The 17,857-nt window shown below is 57.4% G+C and overlaps 1 protein-coding gene across 2 annotated transcripts in view; it reads left to right on the top strand.

Moving 5' to 3' along the window:
• CACNA1A (calcium voltage-gated channel subunit alpha1 A) overlaps positions 1–17,857 on the top strand; it is a 131,596-nt gene that overhangs the window by 77,153 nt on the left and 36,586 nt on the right. The window contains exons 13-22 of one of the 2 annotated variants that reach the window (XM_040990668.1): positions 1,220–1,332; positions 1,489–1,620; positions 1,930–2,002; positions 3,437–3,554; positions 3,958–4,025; positions 6,941–7,047; positions 8,682–9,491; positions 11,936–12,384; positions 12,883–13,018; positions 13,910–14,039. In XM_040990668.1, the coding sequence (XP_040846602.1) occupies positions 1,220–1,332; positions 1,489–1,620; positions 1,930–2,002; positions 3,437–3,554; positions 3,958–4,025; positions 6,941–7,047; positions 8,682–9,491; positions 11,936–12,384; positions 12,883–13,018; positions 13,910–14,039 (2,136 nt within the window). Of the gene's footprint in view, positions 1–1,219; positions 1,333–1,488; positions 1,621–1,929; positions 2,003–3,436; positions 3,555–3,957; positions 4,038–6,940; positions 7,048–8,681; positions 9,492–11,935; positions 12,385–12,882; positions 13,019–13,909; positions 14,040–17,857 lie in introns of both variants that reach the window. The other variant, XM_040990669.1, reaches the window with a different exon arrangement.

Here is a 17,857-nt window from a genome sequence, read left to right as displayed (position 1 = left end):
ATTGTGAATAGTTTACTAATTGCTAGGCACCCTGATGCCATGACCCATCTTTGCCCCTTGAGAAGAAATGGCACATGTTGGGAGGAAATAAGTACACAGGAACGGATGTGACTCATATCCAGAGCTAATCCAAGGATTCGGAGAAGAAAACTTGTTTCTTTCCGCTCAAAAGTTGATAGTTTCCTGGTTTGTCCTGCATGTGAAAGCTTCAAGTACCAACCATCCCCTGTGTAACAGAACAGAGAAATGGGGATAAACCCGTGTACCTGACAGGCCCCTGTTTTACCCACCCACCCTGTGGTGGTGTAGGGGTCACCCACATATTCAGTGCGACCCTGGAGCTTTTTCAGGCCTGAGCTGGGGAGTCCCTCTCTCTTGGCAACGCCGGGAGGTGGTAGTGAGCGCAGTCCCCAGGGCAGCCCCGTAGTCACCTGAGGACATGGTGGAGGCTGGGGTCTGCTTTACGGACCATTCTGCTCACAGGCAAGCCGAGTGGGTCACATGCATGTCCAATTTCTGATGGTTTCAGTTGACCCCAGGGTGGAACCTCCCGGTAGGAAACCAGAAGCATCCCTGACAGAATGTTCTGGAACAGCAGGGAGGAATCCCCCTCCTCTACAGAATATGCCACAAAGGGAGAGTGATACTGGCACGTCAACATGCAGATGAACAAAATCAGTGTGGCTCTAAGGATGATCTTTGGATAGCTGAAAACACCGTGCATCAGCCACCCATTACAGAGCCCCATTGATATGAAATGTCCAGAACAGAGAATTGGGGAGTCAGTCACTCCTGATGATAGGGATGGAGGCCTTCTCTGAGGGCGATGAGAATGTTCTGGAACTCAATGGAGGTGATAACTGCACAGTATTGAGAGTCCCTTCATGGGGCTGGTTTTGGCCTGCTATGAATTTTCACTTCAATTTACTACAAATTTCAGGATGGTGGCTACATCTCAGGGTCTCTGGAAGCTTCTAGAAGCCTCAAGGATTATCCTGTATGTCAGCTTAGGGGGTGACGGCACAGACATCCGCTTGATGATGATGATGCATTTCCGGAATTCTGGAGAACGGGGGGGAAAGAAATCGAAGGGGGCAGGGGTCCTCCCCGTGCTTCTGGGTGGAGGTGGGAAACATTGCTGCAATGGGCCCAGAATCCTGGCAGATCTTGGGACTGGGACACCGAATTTGGACATGAAAACACTCCCTCTATGTGCCAGGTCATCATCGGCAGCATCTTCGAAGTCATCTGGGCTGTGATCAAGCCCGGCACGTCCTTCGGAATCAGCGTGTTGCGAGCCCTCAGGTTACTGCGTATTTTCAAAGTCACGAAGTAAGTCTTCAGGGTGAGGGGGGTGATGGGCATGGCGGGGAGGGGGCAGAGCAGGGCCCTCCCCAGCCTGTGGGGCCAGGCTGGCTTGTGGTCCTCCCTCCCAGCCCCCACTCTCAAGTGGCCGGGCCTGAGAGCTCAGCTGGTCTCCACTGGCAGGTACTGGGCATCTCTCCGGAACCTCGTCGTGTCTCTTCTCAACTCCATGAAATCCATCATCAGCCTGCTGTTCCTCCTCTTCCTGTTCATCGTAGTCTTTGCACTTTTGGGGATGCAGCTCTTCGGTGGGCAGTGAGTACCCAAGCAAGATGTCCAGGACCCCGGGGGAGGACCCTTCCCCTGTCCTGCCTCCTCCCCTCCCAACTAGTGCACCTGCAGGGCCCTGCCCACCTCCCTTGGGGATGGAGGAAGGCTTCACATACCCAGATGGGCTGGCATGTGGAGACTCACTCTGGGATGTCTTCCTAGGAGACACAAATACAGACAGTGTTGCCATAGAGATGAGACGCATCACCCTCAGATGAGCCCCCCCCCCGCCCCGCACCACCCAGGTGACCTGGAATAGTCACATCTCTCCCTCCTCTCCACCCCACTCTGCAGGTTCAATTTTGACGAAGGAACTCCCCCCACCAACTTCGACACGTTTCCAGCGGCAATAATGACCGTGTTTCAGGTACTCCCCCTGCTCCCCGCCGTGTGTGGGCCATTCCCTGTTATCATCAAAGCTTAGAGACTTGCTCAGCATCCCTCTATAGCCCCCCTGGCAGGGTAAGGGTTATCCCTAAATCCTTGCTCACTGATCTTGTCTCTAGCTTTAAGATAATCTTGTTAACCAGATAGCAGGTGGCTGTTAAAGTTTCCGGGGAGGAGGAAGGGGTCGGGGAGCTATCCACTCCCAGGAGCCACAGTGATTGGAGTAGAAACGGGAATCTCGGCTGTGGTTTCTATGGGAGGAAGCAAGTTAAGGCTTGCTGAGCAGGCTTAGGTAGATGGGCGAAGTGGGGTGGTTCCCACAGACACTGGGCTTGGGGGGGCTGTCTAGGCTGCATGGTCCCCATATTCAGGGGCCCATGACAGGAGAGGCTCAAAGGCAGGAGCTGGGCTGGCTGGTCCAGGTGGGTGTGCTCACAGGGCACTGTGTCTGGGGCATGGCACCTCTCCCTCCAGGAAACAGTGGATAGGACCTGGGACACGTATGACTTAAAGATGGCGACTGTAGCAGCCAGAACCTTCCACTGGAATTTTTCTCTGGCCCCCAGCCCCTCCCCCACAGCAGCCCAGGGGAGCCCCAGACCAAGTGCCCCAAGCTTGTCCTGCCAGTCTAGTAGCAGCCAATAGAGTCGTGGACAGCCGTGGCCTCAATGGGGATCAAAGCTCAGGCTGCTGTAACAGGATACCACAGGCCAATCGGCTGAAACCACAGATGTTATTTCTTATTCCCAGTTCTGGAGCCTCAGAGGGCCAAGGTCTGGGGAGTGCTGCCTCTCACTGGGTCCTGCAGGAAGGGCTGTGGTAAAAGTGTTACTGTTACTTGAGAGGCGAAAAGAGCTTCCATCTGTTAACTCACTCCCCAAATGCCCACAGCAGCTGGGGCTGAGACCGAGAGCCAGGAACTCAGTTGGGTCTCCCAACATGGGTGGTGGGGTCCCGGATACTTGGGAACCCAGTCGGAGCAGCCGGGACTCAAACCAGCGTTCCAATAAGAGATACAGGAGTTGGAAACAGCAACTTGCTACGTTAACACTGGCCCCACTCTCTCTGCTAAGACCCCCATCTCATCATCAAGTTCTACCCTGCCCGCCTTATCCAACCCTCATGACCTGCCAAAAGCCCCCCGCCCCCCATCTAGAGTTTTCCACATGGGAGTTTGAAGAGGACAAAACTCAGCCCCTAGAAAACGCCCAGATCACACTGGGAAAGGGGGCAGTCACAGACTCCGGGAGCCCCCCACTCCCAGCCTCCAGGGACGGACCCTTCTCTCCCACACCAAGGTGGGAGCTGAGGAGGAGGTGACCCCGGACCGGCTAACCCTAACCCAGGGCCTTCTCCGAGGGGCCCATGGCTGAGAGGGGGCGTCGGCTGTGTGTCCCCCTCTTTGCACTGTCAGATCCTGACAGGGGAGGACTGGAACGAGGTCATGTACGACGGAATCAAGTCGCAGGGCGGCGTGCAGGGCGGCATGGTGTTCTCCATCTACTTCATCGTCCTCACGCTCTTCGGCAACTGTATCCTGCCCACAATGGCCCCCGACGGCCCCCGACGGCCCCCGATGGCCTCCGAGCTCCCCCATGGGTGGGAGGCCGCGCTGCCCAGGGAGCTGGAAGCACGTGCAGAGCGGTAGTTTTGAAATGACGCACTTCGGGGTGTGCGCGTGCGCAAACGAGAGCGCATCTGGGCAATTAAGCTTTGCTATGGTCCACGCATGCGCAGAGAGGTACTTTGAGGTCCAAATTAAGCCGGCTAGTCGTACGCAAGCGCAGAAGAGGACATTTGATGGTGGGATTAGGTACTTCGGGTGTACGCATGCGCAGATGGGTAAATTGAGGCAGGGAATAGGTGCCACTGACTGTACGCATGCGCGGGGCAAACTTGCGGCAAGGTCTTTTTCCCTGACTCAGACGACCGCAGACACCCTCCTGAACGTGTTCCTGGCCATCGCCGTGGACAACCTGGCCAACGCTCAGGAGCTCACCAAGGTGCAGGGCAAAGTTTGCACCTGTCTCTGGCAGGCTGAGGGTGACGGTGGGCAGGGTGACGGGGGGACCCTGGGGTGATGGGAGGAGGGTGCAGCTGGCTGCTTCCCATCTCCACCCCACCCTGGCCACAATCAGCCTGTCCCTCGCCAGACTGCCAGGGTGGACAGCCAGGTGACAGCAGGAAACAGATGGTGTCAGGGCCCCAAGGGACTCCAAGGAGCCATGCCGCCCGCAGGGCACTGGGCACGGGCTGCACGTGGTGCAGGGCTGGCCCGCCCGCTGGCCTCCTCCCCCTGGCCATCTGGAAGCCCCCAGGCTATGGTCAACCTGCCAGCGGGTCCAGGGACGCGTGCCACCCGAGGCTTCCACAGGGCACTGTGTGAAGAAAAGATAAACCCATTTTGCTGCCAAAAACTTTCATTTTGGAAACTCGTGTCTATGAGGGCTTTTCAGAGTGCAGTGAAAGTGGGTGTTAGACGAAAAACCATGCATGAATTTTTTTTTTAATTATTATTTTTTCACTTTTTTCTGCAAACCCAGAGAGAGGGCAACAGAGGAGAAAATGGTCCACTCGCTGGTTTATTCCTCCCTTAGTGACTGCAACGGTCAGGGCTGGGTTGAGTGGAAGCCAGCAACCGGGAACCCCATGATGGGGGCGAGAGGGGTGTCCTGTGTGAGTGATGGGGCCCAAGCTCCTGATGCCTCTTAGGAAGCTGGATGAGAAGCGGAGGAATTGGGACTCGAACCCAGGCACTCCAATACAGACTGCCTTAACACCTTAACTCCCCCCAGCACACACACATACACCATGCACACACAAACGGCACAGTGATGGTGGGGAAGGGGAGATGCTACCTGGGCTGCGTGATTCATGGTCACTGACACAGACTTCTTGGGGCGGGAGGAGGGAATGGGGCAGTGGTACCACGTGTCTGAGTGCACCTGCTGTCTACAGCAGCCACAGGGAGATGTGTGTCAGCATCAGCACGTGGCCACGCAGGTGGGGCACTGTGGAGCACCTTGGCACAAGGAGACGAGTGAAGGCTGGCACCTGTGTGTCTGCCCGGGAGAAGGGGCACTGTGATTCCTTTATTTAATGATCCAGAAAGGGCATTATCAGGAACAAATAACCATGATCCATTTTTTTTCATGTATATATATGTATGTATGTTTAAACATTTATGGTTATTTGAAAGGTTAATGAAGTTTCTGCCTCCCCAGTGGGCATGGAAGGGGTCCCATGGAACAGAGAAGAGGCAGTGTGTACAGGAAGGAGGGCAAGGGGTCCTGTTTCCTGGAGCCTCCCTAGCTTCCTGGCCTGGTTCCCGAAGCCTCGGGATATTGGGGACAAGCTCCCCAAGCTGAGCCCTCCTCTTTGCCAGCCTCCATCTGTCGGTCCCCAGCAGGTGGGACATAGCCCTTCCTGGCCCCGGCTCTCGGCAGGCGGAAAGCAGAAGCCCCTGTGTTGCCAAGTGCGTGGCCAAGGTCTGGCCACCAAGGAGGTGCCCTGGCTGGCTGGCAGCTAGTGGGGCTGACCAGCCGGGAAGTTCATCCCTGGGCTTGGCACAGGGCAGAGGGAAGACCTGGGAGGGTTTGGGGATGAGAGGCAAAGACCTGCGCTGCTTCAGATCGGGAGTTCCATTGGAAGCCCATTTTTTTTTTCTGCTCCTGCCTTGGGGGCTTGTAAGCGCCCCCTCCCCTGCCCCATATGCTGTTCTGTCTGACCTCAGGAAGCCAACCCCCCTCAGCCACTTGCCCCTTGCCCTCACTAGAAAAATCTCAAGTTAGACAGACCCCCTGCTGTAACCATGACTGGGAGCCAGGGACCCAGTCTCCATTGTGGGGAGGGGCATACTTGGTGAAGGAAGGATTTCTGATCTGCCCATTCCCAAGCTGTTCAGGTTGTTGGAGAACACCGGGCTACCCAACCCAACAGGGTCTGTTTCTGGCCATTTCTTTTTCTTTGCTTTTTCTGTATTGGCTTTTTTGTGTTTTACGCATGAGGCCCCCCTGCCTCGCATGAAGGCTGAAGACGGATAGAAAGTTCCAAAACACATCTTTTTCTGTATGTATCTTTAAAACCTTTTTTTCCCATCCTCCTCCTCCTTCGCCTCTTCCTTTTCCACCAGGTGCCCTGGGCACTCTGTGGCAACCCAAGGGCTCTCTGCTGGCTGACTTTTCCTCCCCAGCTTCCCGTGGTTGGGGGCTGGGGACAAGAATTCCTCTCCCTCAGGCTGTTCCCTCTTGGGGCTTGTCAACTGTGCGTAGTCCAGGCTGTGGGCACACCATGGATTCCCTAGTGGAAGAAGAAAATGTGTTTCCATGGGTTTTTCTTTCCCCTAAGATTACTTATGTATTTATTTATTTGAAAGGCAAAGTTACAAAGATACAAAGAGAGAGCTTCCATCGGATGATTCACTCTCCCATATGGCTGCAACAGCCAGGGCTGGACCAGGCTGAAGCTAGGAGCCAGGAGCTCGCTATTCGGGTCTCCCACATGGGTGCAGGGACCCTAAACCCTTAGGCCATCTGCTGTTGCTTTCCCAGGCACACGAGCAAGGAGCTGAATGGAAAGTTGAGCAGCCAGGACTTGAACTGGTGCCCCTATGGGAATGCCAGAGTTACAGATGGTGGTAGCTTGACGTGCTATGCCACAATGCTGGCCCCCATCAGGAAAGACTAGGTTCACTCCAAAACCTTGCCACTTTCTCCTCGCCTGTCCTGGGTGTGAAAAATCATGTCCCTCCCTCCCCATGCTGGAAGAAGACAAGCCTTTATCCACCTGCCCGCGCCCACCATGGACGGAGGGGGGTGGTGTTGGCGCTATTCTGGGCAGCAGCAGGGTCTCGAGGCTGAAGTTGCAAGGTCATATTCGGTTCCGTGAATGGGGCCTCCCTCCCCCATGTGCCTTCCAGGATGAGCAAGAAGAGGAGGAAGCAGTGAGTCAGAAACTGGCGCTGCAGAAAGCCAAGGAGGTGGCAGAAGTGAGCCCCCTGTCTGCTGCCAACATGTCCATCGCCATGTGAGTGCCCCCCGGGCCCTTGGCCGGCACGCGGCCGGGGAGGGTGGTTGGGTCCCCCCACAGGCTCTAGCTTTCGCTTTATGAAGATGTATTTAGTTAGAGGGGTACAACATCCAAGAGAGACCTGGCCCAGGTCAAAACCAAGAGCCACGAGCTTCTTTCAGGTCTCCCACGTGGGTGTGGCAGGGGCTCACGCACCTAAGCCATACTCCCCTGCTTTCCTAGGCAGCTGGGATAGAAAGTGGAGCAGCCAGGACTTGAACCAGTGTCCATATGGGATTCCGGCGTTGCAGGTGCCGGCTTATGTACTCTGCCACAGTGCCCATCTCCCTGGCAGGGGATGGAGCTTGGGAGTCAGGTACTTCTCCTCCCACTGGCTTTCCCAGGATTAGCCTATCCCTGGGTCCAATGCTGCTCTCCCCGCAGCCTCCACGAGCGGGGAGATCTTTCCCCTGTGTGCGGGGTTGCTGTGCCTGGAGAGGGAGATGAGAGCTGACATTTCATTATCAAAATCACAGAGTTAAAGTGGGGAAGGTGTGCAGGGGAAAGCTGTGGTTTTAAGGAGGGGAGGGAGGGGCCCCAGAATGGGTGGGGCTCTGGGAGGGGAGGGGCCTTGGAGGAGGAGGGGCCCTGGAGGAGGTACCACGGAGAGACTGGAGCAGGAAAGAGGCCAGGGAGGCAAGAAATGGAGCCAAACTAATAATAGTAATTTTAAAAAGGGAAGGTAAGAGCTAGAGCCGGCAGAGGGGAAGGGGTCGCGGAGGTGGGAATAGAGGCAGATCCCATGGGGCTCCTGTGGAGTACTTGGATGTTTGCTGAACAGGGGAGGGATCCTGCTTGAGTTGCGTGTTTTTGCAGGCCCCCTCCTCCAGCCCCTCGTTCCAGGCGCTGTTGAGGGAACACACCTCAGGGATGGGGGTGGGAGCCTGGCCAGGAGACCCGCCCCCAGGACACAGTCAAGCTGGGTCCACAGCAGGTCACAAGGGTGGAGCAGAGGGAGAGGGGGTGAGAGCTTGGATAGCAATAGGGGGGCTGGGAGCTGGGGAAGGAGCAAGCTCAGACCTTCAGCAGCCACGCATAGTGACAACCTGCATACACACCATTGCATAGCCCCGGGCATCCATTGCTTAGGACAGCAGCCCAGCACATAAACCTGCAGCTATACAGGCACTGCCTCTCTTCCTGGGACCCCAGGCCCCCTCCATGTCCTGTAGGCACCTTGGATGCTTCTGGAACCGACGAGTGACTGATGGTCCTGCATCCCTCACAGGCCACCGATAGAGGGCGGGGGACTGTCCACTTAGGCTGACCACTCCCTGGATGTAGCTGCCCCACTAGGGCCAAATCCATGCCCCAGTTACAGCAAGATGTCTGGCTAGGCCAACTGAGACCCATGTGGGTCCAGGCAAACTGGTTGGTTGAGATGTCCTGCCAGGTTGAGTTTGAGAATTCCTGTTGGGCTCAGACACAATCAGGTGAGAATCAGCCCACTCCCACCTCCCAGGCAGGTGAGTCACTCGGGGTGCTGTGGCCCTGCCCCCAGTGGGCGGCCACTCCCGCGTGCCCAACCCTGACCCTTATGCCCAGCCCCGGCTCTAACCCAACCCAGTGCCCCGACCCCTGCCCCTGTGTAGGAAGGAGCAACAAAAGAACCAGAAGCCAGCCAAGTCGGTGTGGGAGCAGCGGACCAGCGAGATGCGTAAGCAGAACCTGCTGGCCAGCCGCGAGGCCCTGTACAACGAGATGGACCCGGACGAGCGCTGGAAGGCATCCTACGCGCGCCACCTGCGGCCCGACATGAAGACGCACCTGGACCGCCCGCTGGTCGTGGACCCACAGGAGAACCGCAACAACAACACCAACAAGAGCCGCGTGGCAGAGCCCACGGTGGAGCAGCGCCTCGGGCAGCAGCGGGCCGAGGATTTCCTCCGCAAGCAAGCCCGCCACCACGAGCGTGCCCGCGACCCCGGAGGCCTGGAGGCGCGCAGGCCCTGGGCCGGCAGCCAAGAGGCCGAGCTGGGCCGCGAGGGCCCCTATGGACGTGAGTCGGACCACCAAGTCATCCGGGAGGGCGGCCTGGAACCCCCGGGCTTCTGGGAAGCCGAAGCGGAGCGGGGCAAGGCCGGGGACCCCCACCGCAGGCACGCACACCGGCAGGGTGGTGGCGGCAAGGACAGCCGCAGTGGCTCGCCCCGCACCGGCGCTGATGGCGAGCCCCGCAGGCATCGGGCCCACCGCAGGCCAGGGGACGACGGACCTGATGACAGGGTCGATAGGAGAGTCCGGCATCGCGAGGGCAGCCGGCCGGCCCGGGGTGGTGAGGGAGAGGGCGAGGGGCCCGGCGGAGGCGGCGAACGCAGGAGGCGGCACCGACATGGCCCCCCACCCACCTACGAGGCGGACGCACGGAGGGAGGACAAGGAGCGCAGGCACCGGAGGAGGAAGTAAGTGGCTGCAACCTTGACCTTTCCCAAGCGTAACCCTAAGATTAACCAGAGGAGCTGGAGCAGGTGTGACACAGGCCCGACGAGGGGCTGACCAGGCAGAGCTAAGGCCCTCACGGCTTTAAAGATGATTGTGGCCACCATGTTTGTGTTTGGGTGACATAGCAACGGGGTTGACACAGCTCAAAACCTCCAGCAGGGACACCAACACCCCGGGATCTTATTAAAAGCACAAACTCAGGCTCAGCACTGTAGCATAGTAAGCTAAGCTTTAGCCTGTGGTGCCAGCATCCCATTTGGGACGCCGGTTTGGGTCCTGGATGCTCGGCTTCCAATTCAGTCTCTTGCTTCTGTGCCTGGAGAAAGCAGCCGTGGATGATCCAAAGCGCCTGGGGCCCGGCCTCATGCAGTGGGTAGACCCGCAGGAAGTTCCTGGCTCCAGCTTTGGGCAGCCGTTATGGGGAGTGAATGAATAGACAGAACATCTGTGTCTGTTAACCTTTTTCCCTCCACCCTCCCCCCCCAAAATTGAATCTCTTTTAAGTGAAAAGAAAAAAAATATATTAAGAAAAAAAATAGGGCACTGAGGGTCAGAGAGGTTAGGCAGACCACACGAGGTCACACAGCTGCCTCGTTCATTGGTGATCCACTGGCACCCTTGAGATGGGAGGGGACTGCTCCTCAGACACACACAGACTCCCTGCCTTGTACACCCCAGTTACCTACTTGGGTCTGAAAATAGTTTCTCAACCACCTTCTAAAAAGAACATACCTCGGGCTTAGTGCCCATTGAAATTAAAAATGAAATGAAGAAGATGGTGTCGGGGCAGGAATGGAGGTTCTGCCATGGTAGGGGTGAGGTGGGGTGGGAGGGGGCATCCTCCCGGGAAGGCTGGCCTCTTAATTGATGCTAAAGGGGTCAGGTGGATTCCCAGGGGGCTCCCCGGGAACCGTGTCCTGGTTCTCCAGGGATTCTGCAGTCCCCGCACCCAGCCCCTGAGGTTACACCAAGCCCCTCCTCCAGCATGGCTGTGCCTCCCCCAGCCTCCCCTTCCTCAGCGGGGAGGGTCGTGGAGGCCTGGGAGTTGGCACAGACACACACAGGCACCTGCCAGCTATGAGCACAGCCTTAGAAGCAAGCCCTCCAATTGCTCAGGAAGAGGCCTGCTGTGTCCACTAGGGGGAACGCCCCAGAGCCCTGGCTTGCCTGGTGCCAAAAGAGCCAGAGCGCTCCAGGCTGGCAGTGCCAGCCCTGTATCCTGACTGCTGCTGCTCTGGTGGGCAGGAGGGGCAAGGCTCCTGACTGCTGAGCCGGGACCAGCAGCCAGACCCTCTGGTGGACAGGAGCCAGGTGCCTGTCGCTGGTTTCTCTTCTCAGAAGAGCCAAGATCCTGAGAGGTGGGACTTTCTAGAAGACTTAGCACACCTCTGGGTCAGTGGTACTAGTCTGTGTTGTGGAGGCAGGAATGACGAAACCAAAGGTATACAGATACAAGATTTTTTTTTAAACTTATTTCATTTTTGAGAAATGTGAGAGAGAACATGCCAACCCATCCCATGGCTCACTCCCCAAATGTCCTCAATGGCAGCCAGGAGCCAGGAGCTCCATCCGGGTCTCCCACATGGGCAGCAGGAACCCAAGGACTTGGGCCGTGACCTGCTGCTTCCTCGGGCACATGAGCAGGGAGCTGAAGCAAAAGTGGAACAGCTGGGACTTGAACCAACACGGAGGAGGGGTCCTGCATCCTCTCACGCCCCCAAATGGCCACAATGGCCAGAGCTGGTCCGCTCCAAAGCCAGGAATCAAGAACATCTTCCAGGTCTCCCACGCAGGTGCAGGGGTCCAAACACTTGGACCACCCTCCCCTGCTTTCCCAGGCCACTAACAAGAAGTGAAGCAGTTGGGCTCAAACCAGCGACGCCCATAGGGGATGCTGGCGCCGCATGTGGTGCGTTCTGTCGTGCTGCAGGGGTGTGGCCTGGCGTAGATGCACGCGGGGCACCGAGCCCCAGGCTGCACCGCTGAAAACAGGAGGGTGGCAGCTGGGGTGGGGCTCATGGGTCAGCATTGAAAAAGCTCGATCCCGCCCCCCCCCATTCTGCCTGGTCCCCTCTCTGCTTCTGCCTCGGGGAGTGGTCTTGTTTCTCACCTCCCCTGGGAGACATCCCTGCTGGACCGAGCGAGGGCTGGGAAGCAGGCTGGGAGGAAATAGAAACTCCTGCTGGATTCCTGTCACCCCAGAGATGAGAAGAAAGCCTGGGCCAGCAGAGTTCGGGGTGCTCGTTGCTTTGACCTTGGTTTCTGACCTTGATGTCTGGCTGTGCAGAGTGGCACCTGGGATGGCTGGACCTTGGGTGAGGGCCATGTGTGTGTGTGTGTGTGTGTGAGTGAGCCTGGGTGGCCCCATTGTCCTAACTTTGTCCTTGACCCCTACCTTCCCCAGAGACACCCAGGGCTCGGGGCTGCCCGTGTCCGGCCTCACACTCTCCACCACGCGGCCAATCCAGCAGGACCCGGGCCGCCACGAGCCGCCACTCACCGAGGACATGGATAACCTCAAGAACAGCCAGCTGGCCACCGGCGAGTCGGCCAGTCCCCACGACAGCCTCGGCCACTCCGGACTGCCCCCGAGCCCGGGCAAGATGGGCAGCAGCACGGACCCCGGCCCCACGCCAGCCACAGCCCCCGCCACCAACCCCCAGAACGCTGCCAGCCGCCGCGTCCCCAACAACCCGGGGAACCCGGCCAACCCCGCGCCCCCCGAGAACAGCCTTATCGTCACCAACCCGAGCACCACCCAAGCCAACTCAGCCAAGACTGCCAGGAAACCCGACCACACCACGGTGGACATCCCCCCGACCTGTCCTCCCCTCAACCACACCGTGGTACAAGGTGAGCACCTGGCCCTGCGTGCATGCACCGTGCCCTGCCTCTCCCTCCAGCCTCTATTTCCCCTCCTGGTAAGTGGGTATAGACAGTTGGGGAAGGATTGAGTAATCGGGACTGAGTCGATCCGAAGCCAGGGGCCAGGAGCTTCTTCTGGGTCTCCCTAAGGCCTTGGGCCGTCCTCTACCGCTTTCCCAGGTGCATTAGATCAGGGTTCCTGTCTGTAAAGTGGGTCTACTCGCACTCACCCACCTGCCACCCCATGTTAAGCGAGTGTGTGGTCAGACAGACTGCCCGGTGATTGGTGGCTGACTGCGTCTCGGGTTCACGCCCCAGCCAAGCGGCTTCCCGTCTCCTGGCTTCCAGTGGGTCACACGGGGTCAGCACCTGCTCATTGATAGCTCCCAGAGGGGGCGGAGCTCCAGGGGCTTGTGGGAAATCGATGGTGGGTACCCTAAGTGTGGGTTTTTCTTTCTTTTTTTTTTTTTCTTTTTGTCCCAACAGTGAATAAAAATGCCAACCCAGACCCACTACCAAAGAAAGAGGAGGAGAAGAAAGAGGCGGACGACGACCCCGGGGAAGATGGCCCCAAGCCCATGCCCCCTTACAGCTCCATGTTTATCCTGTCCACCACCAACCCGTGAGTATCGCCACCTGCTGCCCCTTCCCTGACTCCTGCAAGATGGGGTGGGGATAAAAGCCTGCCTCCTGCCGCCAGCTAGAACACCCCACACCGCTGTTATTACACCGCACGGTGTACAGCCTGCGCACCCGTGCAGGGCTCGGGTCCTGACCTCTGCCTGCAGCCTGGGCACTGGCTTCTAGGCCCACGGTTTCTCTGAGTGCCACAGGATGTCGCCATCGGCCGTTGTGGTGCCTAATGGGCTGTGCCTTGACACCCGGCCCGAGGGCAGAGCTGCTCCATAAACTAAGAGGACGCTGCTTTCCATAAACTGCCTCTTGGATATTCATGCTGGGACATTTGCTGATTGTTTAATTGCCTTAGTGAGTGGATGGTTCCCTCGTAATTCTGAGACTATTACCACTTTTTAACAAAATTATTTTTACTGGAAAGGCAAATTTACAGATAGGAGAAACAGAAAGATCTTCCATCCACTGGTTCACTCCCCAAACAGCTGCAATAACCAGAGCTGAGCCAATCCAAAGCCAGGAGCCTGGAACCTCTTCTGAGTCTCCCACACGGGTGCACGGTCCCAAGGCTTTGGGTCGTCCTCCGCTGCTTTCCCAGGCCACAGGCAGGGAACTGGGTGGGAAGCAGGGCCCCCAGGACTTGAACCAGCACCTATATGGGATCCTGGCATTGCTTTGCAATGCTGGTTTCTGCAGCAATATTTTTTTGCAATCCAAGCAGGGAATAAAGACTGGGGTCCCCTACCTACCTACTTGGGGCCTCCAGAACCCCAAAAGGCCATCCCCCCCTGGTTGAAGGGACAGGGCTGTAACAGCTGGGTGTGGCTCGTGGGAACAACGGCCTGAGCCGGCCTCTGCCGGGCCACCCGCCTCCCCTCAGCCTTCGCCGCCTGTGCCATTACATCCTGAACCTGCGCTACTTCGAGATGTGTATCCTCATGGTCATTGCCATGAGCAGCATCGCCCTGGCCGCCGAGGACCCCGTGCAGCCCAACGCGCCACGGAACAACGTGAGTGCCCACGCAGCAACTCCTGGGCAGGGGGACCAGCTTGCTCCGGCCTGCCTCCATCTGGGACAGAGCAGGACGGGACTGGGGAAGAGACAGGCCAGTGCAGCCTCCAGCAGGGGTGGGGCTCAGAATGAGGTGGGGCAAGGCAATGTTGGGGTCTCAGCTGAGGCTGGAGTTCCCTCATGGGACCCAGGGACGGCATGAGCCGAGGTGAGAAGTAAGGCGTACCACACTCGGACTGCACTTGCTATGTGTGAGACAAATTGGGGTCCTCTCCTGGCCTCCAAGCGTTTCCAAGCAGACTTGAGTGAAAGATATTTCTGGCTCAGAACATGCAGCCTACACGGTTTGGGGGGTGTATAGGGTTCCCTCAGAGTTCCTGTTCACTTAGTGTGTCGTGAACCCAGTCTGAGCTTTGGGGCAGCCTCCACCAACCCTCACTGGGCTCTGGGTCCCTCACCCCGCTGGTGACCACAGATAGCCCCTGGGGTTCAGGGTCAAAGCCAAATGCCACCTTAGGGAGGCTCCCTGGCTTCTGGAACTCCAGCATTCATGGAGCGCCCACTGTATACTCGGCCCCCTCCCAGGTGGGCAGGGAAGGCCCCAGGGAACTGACAGAGGCTGGATGGACACATGGCCCCTGCCCTCCCTTCCTTGCTGCCTCTTCAGGCCGGACTCAGGAGTGGCCAGCAGGATGGAAGTCTTGGGGGGTCCCTCTAGTGGGAACTGGGACTGGAGGTGTGCCATCCGTGCCAAGAAGAAATGTGGGACAGTGGGGATGCAAAGGCGGGGTGGAGCTGCGCACACTTTATTGAAATTTTCCGGGGCAATTTATACCAAGTTTTTGCAAAGCAAGCAAGCAAGCCGATGAACATTACCAGTTAACTAAACCACAGCATACAAGCTGCTTCCAATGACAGAGCACAAGGGATTTGGACAATGGTTGCCAGGTCTCAGGCAACAGGATAAGTAAAGACGGGTTACAGAAACCAATACCAGTAAACAAACAGATCTAACTAGAAAAGGAATTGGACAGAACTTTGTACTCAGGCCACAACCGCTGAAGAAAGAAAGGAGATTGAAGCTGCCTCCCCCTTGTCCAGGCACGCTTCACCAGCAAGGCAGCTGCAGGCTTAGCAGGAAGTCTGCCGAGAACATCCAAGATTTTGGGGTCCCTTGGACAACTGGTGGTCTGGTTCAGGGAGCAAATCTCCACAATTAGCAAGTCTCAACACGGAAGGAATGAGAACGTGGTCCCAGAAGGCCAGACCCCAGCAGCCCCCACCGGCAGGAGCTGAGAGGCCCCCCCCACAGCCAAGGGGACCACAGCTTCTCACTGGTGTGGCAGGCTTCTCGCGCCTCATCTGTGACTCGCCGGAATCACAGCTCCTGGCTGCCGCGGCTACCCGCCCTCTCTCTGTTCCCATTTCATTCCGTGATTTAACATGCATTTAATAGGCACCTACTGTATACCCAAATGCTGCAGCAGATCACACTGCCTTCCTAGAGTCCAGAGTCCCAGGCCTTGAGCCATGCATGCCACGCCCACCGCTAGCTGCCTCCCTGTCCCGCCCTCCCACCACAATAACCCCCACCAGTCCCGCCCCCTACCCTGGTTTGCCAGTAAGTGTAGCAGTAACCCAGTCTGTCCCACACCCCATTCCACTCCAGCCACTATCTTAGTTTTATGTCCTCCCGTGGAAGTGGTAACCCAAGAGGGATGAGCCCACTATTTCCCTCCCAGGCCTCTCCCACTCTCAGATTCCAGCTGATGCTGTGGCTAAGCCCAAACAACCCTCGCCCACTTTAATTTTGTTTGCACCAGTAGGAATAATCAGCCCAGCCCGGCTTTTCCCTGATCTAGTCCACATGAGGCGCACAGGTGTGGTAGCTCTGCCTAGTCTGCTCTGCCCCCATCCCAGCCTATGCTCTCCTGCAGAAGTAGCTGTCCTGCAAAGGAACCCTCCCTTATTCGCCTGCCAGCTCTGCCCACTTCCTTTCTTGTTCTCAGGCTGGTTGGGCGCTGCGGTCCCTTCTGGTACAGGCAACCTCACCTTGGCATTCCTTATTGTGCACTAGTCTTTGTTGCGACCGAACCTGGGTCGACCCACACTGGTGCCTGGATTTGCCAGTGGATGACGTGGACAGATTCAGCCTGGTCTTACCCCCACGTGTGCCAATTGTATGCCACTGTGTAGCTTTCCATGGCCTTTTCTGGGCTGTTTCCTATCATGTTTTTTGTGCTTACCTGCCTGGTCTGTGTCCTGCCAGAGGAGTTGTCCAGGCTCCTCTATCAGAACCTCTCCCAATGCCAGGTTTCACGCTTACCAGTAGGCCCATGAGCCAACCCTACTCAGTCCACCTCCTGTCATAGCAGGAACTATGGCTTTTCCTGACTGGCCTTCCACCCAATCTGGTTCTTGCTGTTGGATGTTCCAGCCCAGCCATGGTTTGTCCATACCCACATATGGCTCACACATGGCTCAGTAGGGGTTTGTGACCTTGCCTAGTACATCCCACATCTGCCCTGGTCCTCCAGGACATCAGGGGGTGTTGGGGTCCGGCCCGGTTCGGTGCATCCAATCCCAGTCCACACTTGTGCCAAGGGAGACTACAAGTGTTTCCAGATCAGAACGTAGCCCCCCTTCCAGGCCACGCGCCTCTTGGTGGGAACCTCAGCCCAACTAGGGTTGTCCCCTTTGCTCCCCAACCGGGCCTGTTCCCAGCCATAGATCACTCGCATGCCAGTGGTTGCTCTGACTCAGCTTGGCACAGCCCCTCCCCTGTCCCGAACTCTGCCTTAGACACAGTGGCTTAGCATCCCTGGCTCCCGCAGACCAGTAGGTACAAGAGCCTAGCTCGGCATGACCTCTGCTCCCTCCTGCTTTCTAGTTTTACTTGTGGGCTAAGGTATGCTCAGTCGTGCCTGATCTACTCTGTTCCATTACTAGTTTGTTCCGACCAGCAGAGCCAGTAGCATGGACACAGCGAGGGTCAGGGAATCAGACACCGACAGGAGACCAGTAGTGGTGGAAGAGGTCTCTCTCTGCCTCCCTTTATCCAGCCATATATACCTTTTCCCCAAGCCTCTAGCAGAACAATTGGATGCTACTGAGTCTGACAGACCAGGTGCCACTAGCCTCCAAGCCCATTTCCTGCAGGAGCCAAGCTTAACAAATGAGAATCAACTCCTCAGCCCACAACACTAGTTGACACATTAGCCAGCTGTTGGAGCTACTTTTGCAGGACAAGCCCCAAGCCATAGCTTCTGCATGGACTGGTATTTGGTGCTCAGCATTATTAGTGATTACAAGTTTTACAAAGGAAGAGTTACTGCCTGTTGCAGGTCCAAGAAGCACAATGGGTTCAACCTGAAGCTAATTAAGCAGCGACTCAAAGAACCAAATCCCCAGAGCTCCCCGGCCGGGCGGCCAGTAGGCAGAGCCTGTCACCAAATGGCGCACTGGCCCAGGAACAGCTCAGCATGTGCACGTGGCGGCTGTCTGGGATCCAGGCATGAGACGCCCCGTCCTGAGACCCACCAGCTGCCAGGAGGCTGCTGGAGGTTTAAATTCCCAGGCCCACGGTCGCACCCCTCCCAAAACCCATTCACCACCCAATGAGGGCGGCGGGTGGGTCCCCGACCTGCCCAGTCCCGGAGACCTCCCCCCTCAGTCTACTCACCCCGAAGGAAGCACCCCCGGAGCCCAGGAGGTCCAGGAACAGCTCAGCATGTGCACATGGCGGCTGTCTGGGATCCAGGCATGAGAGGCCCCGTCCTGAGACCCACCACCTGAAACAAATTTTTTTAAATGTTT

The sequence above is a fragment of the Ochotona curzoniae genome, unplaced genomic scaffold, assembly GCF_017591425.1.
Source record: "Ochotona curzoniae isolate NIBS_2020 unplaced genomic scaffold, NIBS_Ocur_1.0 contig_605, whole genome shotgun sequence".
Taxonomy (NCBI): Eukaryota; Metazoa; Chordata; class Mammalia; order Lagomorpha; family Ochotonidae; genus Ochotona; species Ochotona curzoniae.
This window is presented reverse-complemented; position numbering and strand designations above follow the sequence as displayed.